At 43.3% G+C, this 13972-nt stretch overlaps 1 protein-coding gene across 1 annotated transcript; it reads right to left on the bottom strand.

Moving 5' to 3' along the window:
• Positions 1-11097: 11097 nt before the first annotated feature.
• On the bottom strand, positions 11098-13460 carry LOC128773090 (disintegrin and metalloproteinase domain-containing protein 21-like). Its single transcript, XM_053889935.1, has one exon. The coding sequence runs from the start codon at positions 13458-13460 to the stop codon at positions 11235-11237; it is 2226 nt and encodes a 741-aa protein (XP_053745910.1). The 3' UTR covers positions 11098-11234.
• Positions 13461-13972: the final 512 nt, after the last annotated feature.

Consider the following 13972-nt stretch of genomic DNA (forward strand, 5'->3'; position numbering starts at 1 on the left):
TGGATATGATCCTTTCTTGTTCTCTCTTTGGGGATGAATTCCTCCATATTCTCATATTGTCTAGGTCTCTGTCTTCTTCTGTGTTTTAGAAAACCTGTTATGTTTTCTGCTTCTGAGAGTCATGGCTACATTAAGAAGAGTTCATATGCTGTACGGAGACTGGCGCTTCAGGAAGGGTTTGCGGTGAGTGCTGTGTGCACTGTGTTCTTGCGTTTTGGTGTCTTGGTAAGTGGGCATCACCCAATCCATTACGGTTATGAATAGAATAAAAATAAAAGTGAAGCAAATTCTCTCATTTTTACTTCTTGTAGTTGTGTTTGTTGCTGGGTCTCTGTCTGGTTTAGGAATCTAAGTAATGCTGGCTTCATAGAATGAGTCTGGAAGTTTTCCTTCCCTTTCTATTTTTTTGGAACAGCTTGAGAACTAGAGGTATTATCTCTGCTTTAAATGTCTGGTAGAATTCCCCAGGGAAGCCATCTGGTCCTGGACTCTTGTTTGTTGGGAGATCTTTAGTGACTGATTCAATTTCTTCACTGGTTATGGGTCTGTTCAAATTTTTCTATTTCTTCCTGTTTGAGTTTTGGAAGTGCATGGGTGCTTAGGAATTTGTCCATTTCTTCCAAGTTGTCCAGTTTGTTGGCATATAATTTTTCATAGTATTCCCTGATATTTGCTTGTATTTCTAAGGGTTTGGTTGTAATAATTCCATTTTCATTCATGAGTTTATCTATTTGTGTCATCTCCCTTTTCTTTTTGAGAAGGCTGGCTAGAGGTTTATCAATTTTGTTTATTTTTTCAAAAAACCAATTCTTGGTTTCATTGATCTGCTCTTCAGTTTTTTAGATTCTATATTGTTTATTTCCGCTCTGATCTTTATTATGTCTCTTCTTTTGCTGGGTTTAGGGTGTCTTTGCTGTTCTGCTTCTATTTCCTTTATGTGTGCTGTTAGATTTTGTATTTGGGATTTTTCTTGTTTCTTGAGATAGGCTTGGATTACAATGTATTTTCCTCTCAGGACTGCCTTTGCTGCATCTCAAAGCATTTGGATTGTTGTATTTTCTTTTTTTAATGGTTTTTTTTTTTTTAATTTTTGATAGAGACAGAGGCAGAATGCGAGTGGGTTAGGGGCAGAGAGAGAGGGAGGCACACAATCTAAAGCAGGCTCCAGACTCTGAGCTGTCAGCACAGACCCGGACGTGGGGCTCGGAGACACAAGCTGGGAAATTGTGACCTGAGCCGAAGTTGGAATCTCAACCGACTGAGCCACCTTGGGCCCCCCTGGAGTGTTGTATTTTCATTTTCATTTGTTTCCATATATTTTTTAATTTCTTCTCTAATTGCCTGGGTGACCCGTTCATTCTTTAGTATGGTGTTCTTTAACCTCCATGCTTTTGGAAGTGTTCCAGACTTTTTCCTGTGGTTGATTTCAGGTTTCATAGCACTTTGGTCTGAAACTGTGAATGGTATGATCTGAGTTCTTTTGTACTTATGAAGGGCTGTTTTATGACCCAGTATGTAATCTATCTTGGAGAATGTTCCATGTGCACTCGAGAAGAAAGTATATTCTGTTGCTTTGGGATGCAGAGTTCTAAATATATCTGTTAAGTCCATCTGATCCAATGTATCATTCAGGGCCCTTGTTTCTGTATTGATCCTGTGTCTAGATGATCTATCCATTGTTGTATGTGGGTGTTAAAGTCCCCTGCAGTGATCACATTCTTATCAATAAGGTTGCTTATGTTTGTAATTATTTTATATATTTGGGTGCTCCCATATTCGGTGCATAGACATTTATAATTGTTAGCTCTTCCTGATGGATAGTCCCTGTAATTAGTATATAATGCCCTTGTTCAACTCTTGTTACAGCCTTTAATTTAAGTCTAGTTTGTCTGATATACGTATGGCTACTCCAGCTTTCTTTTGACTTCCAGTAGCATGATAGCTATCCATTCCCTCAATTTCAATCTGAAGGTGTCCTCAGGTCTAAAATGATTCTCTTGTAGACAGCAAATAGATGGGTTTTGTTTTTTTATCCATTCTGATACCCTGTGTCTTTTGGTTGGAGCATTTAGTCCATTTACATCAGTCTTATCGAAAGTTATGGGTTTAGAGTCATTGGGATATCTGTAGGTTTCATGCTTGTAGTGATGTCTCTGGTACTTTGTGGCTCTTGCAACATTTCACTTACAGAATCCCCCTTAGGATCTCTTGTAGGGCTGGTTAGTGGTGATGAATTCCTTCCATTTTTGTTTGTTTGGGAAGACCTTTATCTTTCCTATTCTGAATGACGGACTTGCTGGATAAAGGATTCTTGGCTGCATTTCTGTTCCTCACATTGAAGATTTCCGGCCATTCCTCTCTGGCCTGCCAAGTTTCAGTAGATAGGTCTGCCACTACTCTTATGGATCTGACTTTGTAAGTTAGAGCATGTTTAGCTCTAGCTGCTTTCAGAATTTTCTCTTTATCCTTGTATTTTGCCAGTCTCATTATGTTATATCGTGCAGAAGATCGATTCAAGTTACATTTGAAGGGAGTTCTCTGTGCCTCTTGGATTTCAATGCCTTGTTCCTTCCCCAGATCAGGGAAGTGCTCAGCTATGATTTGTTCAGGTACACCTTCAGTCCCTTTCTCTCTCTCTTCCTCTTCTGGAATTCCTATGATACAGATATTGTTCCATTTGATTGCATCACTTAGTTCTCTAATTCTCCCCTCATACTCCTGGATTTTTGTATCTCTCTTTTTCTCAGCTTCCTCCTTTTCCATAATTTTATCCTTTAATTCACCTATTCTCTCCCCTGCCTCTTCAGTCCATGCTACGGCCACCTCCATTTTATTTTGCACCTCATTTATAGTATTTTTTAGCTCCTCATGACTATTTCTTAGTCCCTTGATCTCTGTAGTAATAGATTCTCTGCTTTCTTCTGTGCTTTTTTCAAGCCCAGTGATTACTTTTATGACTATTATTCTAAATTCTTGTTGTGTTATAGTGCTTAAATCGTTTTTGATCAATTCGTTAGGTGTCACTACTTCCTGGAGTTTCTTTTGAGGCGAGTTCTTCCATTTCATCATTTTTGGTAGTCCCTGTGGTGGCTCCAAACTGCAGGGCACTTCCCCTGTGCTGTCTGGTGTCACTTGTGTTGGTGGGCGGGGCTGCAGTCAGACCCAATGTCTGCCCCCAGCCCACCGCTGGGGCCACAGTCACACTGGTGTGTACCTTATCTTACCCTCTCCCAGGGGCAAGATTCACTGTGGAGTGGTGTGGCCCCTGTCTGTGCTGCTTGCACACTTCCAGGCTTGGGGTGCTGCTTCGATAGGATCTGGCATATTAGCCAGGGTGGATCCGCAAGGTGCACAGTGGTGGGAGGGGTAGGCTTAGCTCGCTTTGCCATCAGTGGTTCCCTGTGGTAGGGGCCCTGAAGCACCGGGAGGGAGGCAGACCCGTCGGAGGGATGGATCCACAGAAGCACAGTGTTGGGTGTTTGCGTGAGGCAAGCAAGTTTGGTGACAGGAACTGGTTCCCTTTGGGATTTCGGCTGGGGGATGGGAGAGGGAGATGGCGCTGGCCACTGCCTTTGTTTCTGCCGAGCTGAGCTCTGTCTTCCGGGACTCATCAACTCTGCCTCCAGGTGTCCTCTTACTCTCCCCTCTCTCTGAGAGCAGAGATGTTGACTTTTAGCACCCAGATGTTAAGCCCCGCTGGCTGTCAGAACTTACAGAGTCCATCCCCTCCGCTTTTGCAAGCCAGACTTTGGGGTTTGTGCCTTCCCGGGCGGTCTCCCCCTCCACCACTCTGGCTCCCTCCCAACTGTCCGTATAGCATGCACCACCTCTCTGCCCTTCCTACCCTCTTCCATAGGCTTCTTGTGTGTGCTTGGCTCTGGAGAGTCCGTTCTGCTAGTCTTCTGGAAGTTTTCTGGGTTATTTAGGCAGATGTGGGTGGAATCTAAGCGATCAGCGTGATAAGGTGTTCTCCTAAGCCTCCATCTTCCCTTCTCTCCCCAAATAGGAATATTTTTAATAGAAATTGAAAGTAAAAATGAAGTTTTGTCTCTTGCCCCCCAAACGCAGGCTATCGGACAGCCAGCGAGGCATCTGAATGCACTTGGTGTGGTTCAGATTCTTCTTGGGAAATACCACCTCAGAGGAGATGTAGCACCATGAGGGATGATCTTGAGAACCTTTGACAGGAGCCAGCACTACCCAGAATGCACAAAACAAGAGGGACACACTTAGGGTGACCTGACCCTCTGCCAGCCTCATGCCTCTGCTCAGGGACATCTGCCAGGGAGAATGGATAAATGGAGGATCGTCAGCAAAGCCAGATCTAGACCATCTGGCAGAACAGAGGGCTGTGCTGAGCCGTCAGCACCTTACACCTGGGGGCCACCTGTGGGGTTAGGTAACAGTCACAGGGTGTGGCATTGGGTGACCCTGCACATCAGTTTAGCTGGGGCACATGTGGCAGAGGCAGGCAGGCCCTGTCCAAGCATGCTCACATGGACATAGTAGGGACTTGGACCCAGAGACATGGCTCTATTCAACACATTCCATCTTTCCCTTAGCTACTTGAATACAGAATATACGATTTTAACACCCTGAACTTCTCTACCACTTCCGTGTTCTGTGGTACTGCTGGTTCACTTTCTATGGATGACTACTTTTCCTCATTATGGAGACCACTGCTTCCTACTTCCTTGGCATGTGGAGGTAGACATCAATTTTGCCTTTGTACGTGTTGAAAAACATTGCTTTGTAATTTTACATGTCTTATTCTGGTTGGCTATTAGTTTGCAAGCCATTTGATCCTTTTGGTTGTTACTTTGAAGCTTCCTCTGAGTTTACTGAGGAAACATTTCCCAGTATTCTGTGTCATGACTGGTGAAGTGTAAGGTTGCATTTTAGTATTTTCTTATGCCAGCTGGTGAGAACAGAAAGTACTGGTGACCACGTGTGAGCTCCAGGATTTTTTCCCTCTAATCCTTTATTGTGATTCTTTCCCGGCTTCTGGCAGTCTCCTCCTATGCATGTGGGGTTCCCTCCTCAGCTGGAGACACAAAGGGGCTGTCTGCTGGTGCCCAACTTGAGAGGAAGAGTGAATGTCCCCACTAGTTTTAAAATGCCCGCCTTCCTTTTACACAAAAACCAGATAGGGATACCATAACACACCTAAAAACTACATGGGCAAAAATCTCCTTGACCTTGGTCTTGGAAATGATGTTTCGGATATGACTCCAAATGCACAGTCAATGAAGACAGAAATCAGTGAGTGAGAACACATCAAACTAAAAATCTTCTGCTTAGGAAAAGACACATTCACCAAAGGAAAAGACATTTTACAGGGATGGAAAAAAATTGTAAAACGTGTGATATGAGGTTCATATCCAAAATTTAAAAAAAGCTTATTTTGCTGAATATTATAACAAGCAACCCAATTTTAAAAAAATGGGGGAGTAGAGGACTTGAAAGGGCATGTTTCCAAAGTCCATGTACAAACGTCCAGCAAGTGCATTAAAAGGTGCTCAACATCACTCATCACCAGAGACATGCAAATCATAGCCACAATCCCATAACACTTCACACCTGTTATCATGGCTGTTACCATCAGACAAGAGATAACAAATGCTTGTGAGCATGTGGAAATAAGCAAACCTGGTACACTGTCCCTAGGAATGCAAACTGGTGAGGTTACTACTGAAAGCAGTATGGAGAATTCTCAAAAAATTAGAAACAAAAGTATGGTTGTGCCCAGCGATCCCACTTCTGAATGATATATACAGGGGATGAAGTCACTACATCAGAGATATGTGCACCCCATGTTCATTGCAGTCTTATTCTCCATAGCTGAGACACTAAAGAGACCCAACTGCTCATCAAGGGATTAATAGATAAAGAAGATGTGAGATTAGATAGATAGATGGATGGATACAGAGATAGATAGATAGATAGATAGATAGATAGATAGATAGATAGATAGATAGATTTCATCCATATAAAAGTTAATCGTGCCATTTGTGACTACATGGATGAAGCTTGAAGACATTATGCTAAGTTAAATTAGTCACACAGAGAAAGACACATTCTGTATAATCACACTTACATGTGGAGTCTAGAAACATCAATTTCCCAGAAACAGAGTGTGTAATGGTAGGTTCCAGGGACTGAGGGGCAGGGAAAATGGGGGGGGGGCATTGCTCAATGTGTCCAAACTTCCAGTTAGAAGATAGACAAAAAGCTTCCATGGGTCTAATGTATAGTAAGATGACAATAATTAATATACATATTGTATATTGAAAGTTGCTTTATGTTCTTACCATAATTAGCTGAAGAATGTATTGACTAACTTCAACTTGGTAAACATTTCACATTATATACATGTATCAAGGCATCACATTGTACACCTTAAACTTACATAGTGTTGTATGTCGATTGTATCTCAATAAATCTGGGGCCAAAAAAAAAAGGTATTCCTAGAAGACATTCCTATACACATTTGGCTAGTAATAATTTAACTATGCATGGACATGACTGCAAATCATACAATATGTGATATTAACCCTAAAGATGTTTATGCACAGAGAAGATTTCATACAAGTGTGCATGTGTCTGTGTTGGTGGGAATAATTTCATGTGATTCTTTACACCCATAGAAACAACAGCCATAACAACAGGTGTTAGGACCCCGGTGCTAAGTAGAGATCGTGGCGTTTTTGAAGAAAATTAAAGACATTATGGCCAGGGGATAGATCATGAGCAATTTGGGATGTAAAACAAAACAAAACAAAACAAAACAAAACAAAACAAAACAAAACAAAACAAAACAAGAGCGGTGAACACTTTTCCTTATTGTGATTGGAACATAACATAAGATCTGTGTTTTCTTTCCACATCTCACAGCTTTTGTACTCCATTTCCCATATGAATGGCTTCCTTTGTGCTTAGTTGATATTTTGCAGTGACACATTTTCATTTGCTTCTTTGTTCCTTTGTGCACATTCTTTAGATAGATCCTTTGGGTTTACCATGCCCTTATACAAAACACTCTAAAGCCGTACCAGTCTATTGTCAACTGATAACTACTTAAATTCAATCCCATGGACAAGTACACTTTATCGGCTCCACACCACTCCCCACTCTACTGATGTCACAGGCCACATCTGTATGTATTGTGTACCCATGAGCATTGATTTATGTCACACTTGATGCTTTTGTCTTTTGAATCTCACAAAAGAATTGGAAGGGTAGTAGAGGGGTAATGTCAGCCTCATAGCAGCCTAAGATGTCCCTGTGTTGTCTCTCACACCCCTCCAAAACTTGGCATCCATCCACAAACAAATGTGCATTTTTGGGTCCTGTGGGATCCAGCTCCATATGCCAATGGACCCCTGAAGAGTCTTCCCTACACATGCATAGGTGAACATACCTGAGTGTGGCTTTGGAGTCTACAGTGACCCCTGAACCTGCTCCACCTTTGTTGTCTGTGGTCTCCGAGGTTCTGGGAAACAGTCTTAGATGATCACACATGGACTGGAGTCTTTGTGGAAGTCCAACTTTCCAAAGACAGTGAAAACTCTAACTTTAAATGATATCTTCATTCCCCCCATCCTTGTGCATTGTAGCATTATTTACAAGAACCAAAACACCCTATGTGTCCTCCGACAGAAGAATGGGTAAAAAGAAGTGTGGCCTGTATGTACAGTGGAATTCTATGATTCGTCCATAAGAAAGAATGAAAATTTGCCCTTTGCTACAACATGGGTGGATCCTGAGGGCATCAGGATAAGTGAAGTAAGTCAGACATGTGGGAAATCAAATAGGTATGTCCTGGTGTAGGACATTACAGGGAACACATTGCAAAGCAGAACACTGCTTTCTGGCTTTGCTGAAAACAGCAGGCAATGCTTTGCTTGTGTGGTTAATGTGTATCTAGGAGTTACTAACTTCTCTTATCTCGTTAACGAATATCTAGGGAGCACTCATCACCCTTATCTAGTTCATATAGACCTAGGGGGCACTCGCTTTGCTTATCGATTTAATGTAAATCTAGGGGACACTCAGTTCCCTTATGTAGTTAACGTAAGTCTAGTGGGAACACTAAAGTTCACTTATTTAGTTAATATTGATCTAGTGCAACTAGTTAATATAAATCTAGGGGGCACTGCACTGATTTAGTCGAAATAAATGTAGGGGAACTCACTGTGATTATCTAGTTAATGTAAATCTAGGGGGCACTCAGTTCCCTTATGTAGTTAATGTAAATCTAGGGATCATTCACTTATCCAGTAAATTTTTATGTAGTGGGCACTCATTCAACTCACCTAGTTAATGTGAGTTTATGGGGCACTCGTTTCACTTATCTAGTTAATGTAAATCTAGGGGGCACTCATTTCCTTTTCTTGTTAATGAAAATCTACGGGACACATTAGGTAAGCACACTTTGCTTATCTAATTAATGTATATCTAGGGCGCATTCAATTTGCTTATCTAGTTAATGTCAGCATAGGGGGAACTCACTTTAATTATCCTGTTAATGTATGTTTAGGGGGCACTCGCTTTGCTTATCTAGTAAATGCAAATCTCGGGGGCAAGCTCCCCTTCCCATATCTAGTTAATGTCAATCTAGGGGACACACTCACTTTGCTTATGTAGTGAATGTAAATCTAGGGGGCAAGCTACACTTCGCCTAGATAGTTAATGTAAATCTAGGGAAACCTCACTTTGCTTATCCAGTATATGTACATCTATGGGCACTCTCTTCCTTACCTAGTTAATATAATTCTAGGGGCACTCACCTCACTTACCTCCTTCATGTATATATAGGGGTCACTCCCTTCCCTTATGGAGTTAATGTATATGTAGGTGGCACTCACTTCACTTTTCTAGTTAATATAAATCTAGGGGGAAGGTTAAACTTTGCTTATCTAGTTATGTAAATCTAGAGGTCACTAACTTCACTTATCTAGTTATTCATCTAGGGGGCACTCATTTTGCTTCTCTTGTTAACATACATCTAGAGGGCCGTCACTTTGCCAGTCTAGTTAATGGGTATCTAGGGGGTACTCCACTTTGCTTATTTAGTTAATGTATATCTAGGGGGCACTCAGTTTATGGAGTTAATGTATATGTAGGGGGCAAGCTACACTTCACTTACCTAAGTAATATAAATCTAAGGGCACTCACCTTGCTTATCCAGTTAATGTAAATTTAGGGGACATTCACTTAGCTTATCTAGTTAATGTAAATCTAGGGGGCACGCTACACTTTACTTATTTAGTCACTATAAATCTAATGGGCACCTGCTTAGCTTATCTGATTTGTGTATATCTGAGGGGGCACTCACTTTATCTAGTTAGTAAATCTAGGGGGCACACTACAGTTCACTTATCTAGTTAATATTACTCTAGGGGGCACTCACTTTGCTTAGCTCATTATTGTAGGTTTAGGGGACCCTCACTTCTCTGATCTAGTTAATGTGTATCTAAGGGGACCTCTGTGCACACACAATGAACTTTGGTTTCTTTCCCCTGTTAATCCAGGTCCTGTGACCTTAGTTCTTGGTCCACAAGAACATTTGGTGGAGAATTTCTTCCTCCCCTTCACCTTTCTAGGCTCTAGGTTCAGCCACATTCTGCTTGTCAGCTCAGACCCAGCACTATACTTGAAGCCCACATCGCTGTGTGCTGGTGTGTAGACTCCCATCAATTAGTGGGTGTGGCCTGTGGGTGCTAGATCCTCCACAGGACCCATTCTTACTTTATCCTGAAGGTAAACTCACGTTTCCAGCACATGTATGGTGTTAACTGAATAGGTCTGCATCTGTAACACGTGTGTCCAAACAGGCAGAAGGGCTGATGTTACTCCACAGTTCACTTAGCATCCTTCTGTAGTTTACTGAGCAGGTGTCTGGGGCACCTGTTTGGCCCTCCTTCCCAAACATTCCTGGACGCATTCTTGCTGGGAACATGCAGTGTGGCTGCACGGGAATTTCAGGAGGTGCTGGGAAAGTATGATTACCTGGTTGCCCTGGAACGTGGAGAATATGTGTACACATGGCAGTCTAATACTTTGTGTAACCATGTGTCTTTGAGACAAAGTGCATGCATGGGGACACATTGGTACAACTTACAAGACTATCTGCACCAACAAGGATTCTAGGTATGAACTGAAGTGAAAATCCTGTTATGTGCTTCATGTGTTTTACATCTATTGGTGAATTATGGGATACATTCTTATTTCAAAGTAATTTCTGAAACAGTTACTGTTTAGTTCTGAAAATTTCCTAATCAATTACTATTAAAAAGTTGTATATTTTCAATTCAGAAGAAAATAAACAGACCTTTAATATCACTATTATGATTTGAAATGTATGCTAGACAACTGTAAAAATAGTAAAAAATATTTAGAAAAAGGGTCCCTAACTTTCCACAGGCTCAACTCTGCAGGACTTCTAGGAGGTTCTTGGGAGAACCAAAGTGGAAATCCTAGGCAGACCCTCATCTAAGGATGAACTCACTGAAAAATAGAGAAAAGAAGGAGAAAAGGGGTTCATATTCATCGGGCTCCCTCAGAATGCCAGAGACATCCATAGGCACTTGTGCCTACCTTTCTGATTCATTTCACTGGGGGCTACTTTCAGCCTCATAGTCTCAGTCTCCCACATTCGGAAATTTGCTCTCCAGGGAGGCACAGCTTGCACTGGCTGGGATCGAATCCATGTCCCTTTCCCTGACAGCCCACAGACACCCCAGTGTGGGACAGGCAGTATGGGTGGGTGGGAGCCCTCCATCACCCTGAACCCATATTGGGACCAGGAAATGAGAGGTTACCTGAAGAATGAGACAAAGCTCAGAGTGCAAGAGCACAGTTTTGGGGAAAATTCATGAAATTGCCCCTAAAGGAGCTTGTGGCAACTTCTTTTATTTCTGGAACCAGAAACCTCAGCCCAAGACACAGCTGCTGACTCAGGTCTTCTGCACAGAGTCTTAGGCACCGTTTGGGCTCTTACAGGCTTACACAAATACATAGAGGCCACAAGCATGCAGTTTTCAAGTTTTATTTCAGAGTTCTGCTCAGTGACGCATCAGAGACCTGGTGTCAGGGCCATGATGTGCCTGTGGACCCCTGTGTCTCCCGCAGACCCCCGGAAACGTGGATGTTAGCTGTGCCGCCTCATTACTGTATTTTCACAGATGAGCCACGTGGATTGTCTATAGTTGTTTAGGGGTCTGGAGGCTGAATTATGCATTGTCTTGATCAACAGTCTCTTCCGTAACTTTCTCTCTGTTGATAGTTCTGACGTTTCCGGCAACACCAAAGAGGAATGCAGCAATTAAGACATAGATTCTAGCAAAGATCACTCTGAGATATACCACGGATTCACGACTTTGCCTGACTGACCGCATTCTTCTTGGAGGGGGTCCACTGTCTGTGCTCCCACCAGTGCCTCGTTCAGTGCACCGTGGAGGATCCCAGCCTACGTGGCAATGGCAGTTCCTGTTATTGTTGCATATCCCTCTGTGACTGCATTTCTCCGGGATACAGTCATAGTTCAGCTGAGCCACACTGCCATTGCAGTAGGTATCCTGACAGAACTTTCCAGGAGCACAGGGGGTACCAGTTCTCACATGACCAATATCGGTTGTTCCTGTGCTACGATGCGAATCCAGCCCAAAACACCAGAACCCTGAGATCTCAGACTGATGAAATCCCACATGCTCTTGCAGCTGAGGGAGATGCGTGACGTTACTACACTGCAGCCTTCCACACTGCATGTCTGTGGGGGAACAGGGTTTAGATTTGAATACCCCTGGGTCTCTTCTGCAGTGTCCATATCGGCTGCCTTTTTGATTTATGGTATAGCAGACATTTTCACCCTTCACAGCATTTCTGCCAAAGATTTCTTGGCAGTGCATAGTGCGGTCAGTACAGTTTCCATGATAGCAGTAGCCCTCTTCAGTGCACGGGGTTCCATCTTGCATATAGAAGTCATCAGGGCACTCCACGGACACCCCACGGCAGTATTCTGGAAGATCACATATATTTTGGATTGGCCTGCAGAGTGTCCCAGCATCGGAATAGGTGCAGTTTGTACAGCATCTGCCTGTATTACATTTGCTGCCAGGGGTTAGAATGCAATCAGTCGTACAACAGGGATTGTTGTAGCACTGCTTGAAGGAGCCACAGTCACACTGCTCACCTGGCTCCACTACATAGTTTCCACAACGATCGTGAGTCAGGCTTTTATTGAAATAGGAAAGTCCTGAGTCAAATATGCACTCACAAAAATTATTCACCACTACATGCTGCATATGAATGAAGGAACAGTTACTGAAAGAATCTGTCATAATAGGGTATTGATTCATAATGCAGGTAGACCTCCTCTGGCATGCACAAAACTGATTGTCATAAAAAATACCAATAGATAATGCAATTTTTTGGGCTACTAACACAGACAACAATAAAACATGTCTGCCTAGAGAAGCAAGCGAGATGATGGATTTTGATCCGCATACCGCGTATGGGGCTGGCTGAAACTGAAGTTCATGTGGTGCATCTTTGTTCATAAGTAAAGCTGTATGTGGTTTAAAAGCAACAAACAAGTGTCTCTGAAAGTAGATATGAATCGGACTCCCTGGCACCCGAAAATTGTTCAAGACAACTGGATCTTCCAGATTATAAATGACCATGGAGGAAATATAGTGCCTTACATCAATCCCTTGAAGCATTGAGTCAGTCAAACTAACAAGCCTTATGAGGAATCGGGCACATTTTGACACGTTGTTGAACACACTATACATTGTTTTGGAACCGAGAACAAGTCCTTTCAAAATCCCATGATGGGATGAATACAACTTACTAGAGATCCTGGGGGCTGCACTGATATTTGCTTGAGAGAACAGGCGGTTCCTATCCTCCTTATATCCCAGGTTATAAGTAGGTCCCGTTGCATTGGTGTCTGCCACTATCTGAGAAACAACGTGTTCAAACCGTTGGGAATGGCTGAGGGGTCTGATTTCATAGGCAAGGTCATCCAACTTCATGATACCTTCAAGGCCCCCATAGCACGTGTCCATGGTGACCATGGAAAGAGGAATCTCCTCCAGGTAGCCGAGGTAGTAACAGTCTGGAGGGATGAAGGGGTAGTCCATCTGCAAGGCTCCCTGATCATCTTGAGTCATCATCAGCAACTGTCTGGACCAAAAGAGTTTCTTGTGCCTCATGTGGATAACATGGCTCTTGCCCCCAAAATGCAGGCTATAGGACAGCCAGCCAGGCATCTGAACGCCCTTGCCGTGGTGCAACTCCTTCTTGGGAATTACCACCTCAGAAGAGATGTAGCGCCATGAGGGACGACCTTGAGAACCTTGGACAGGAGCCAGCAATGCCCAGAGCGCAAACAGCAAGAGGGGTGCCCTCAGGGTGACCTGGTCCTCTGCCAGCCTCATGCCCCTGCTCAGGGACATCTGCCAGTGAGAATGGATAAATGGAGGATCGTCAGCAAAGCCAGGTCTAGACCATCAGACAGAACAGAGGGCTGTACCAGGTGGCCAGCACCCTACACCTCGGGGCCACCTGTGGGGTTAGGTAACAGTCACAGGGTGTGGCATTGGGTGACCCTGCTCATCAGTTCACCTTGGGTGGATGTGGTTAGGTAACAGTCACAGGGTGTGGCATTGGGTGACCCTGCTCATCAGTTCACCTGGGGTGGATGTGGGAGAGTCAGGTGGGCCATGGTCAACAGTGCTCACATGGACATGGGTAGGGACTTGGACCCAGAAACACGGCTCTATTCAAGACATTCCATCTTTTCTCCTTCTACTTGGATACGGGATATGCAATTATAACACACTGAACTTCTCTACCAATTCCATGTCCTGTGGTACTGCTGGGTCACTTTCTCTGGATGACTGCTTTTCCTCATTATGGAGACCAATGCTTCCTACTTCCATGGGATATGGAGGTAGACTGTCAATTT

Source organism: Panthera pardus, unplaced genomic scaffold, assembly GCF_024362965.1.
Source record: "Panthera pardus isolate Hobbes unplaced genomic scaffold, ASM2436296v1 HiC_scaffold_24, whole genome shotgun sequence".
NCBI classification, from domain to species: domain Eukaryota; kingdom Metazoa; phylum Chordata; class Mammalia; order Carnivora; family Felidae; genus Panthera; species Panthera pardus.

Excerpts from the sequence above, each read along its gene's own strand:
- LOC128773090 (XM_053889935.1), bottom strand. The coding sequence starts at position 13,460 with ATGTCCCTGAGCAGGGGCATGAGGCTGGCAGAGGACCAGGTCACCCTG.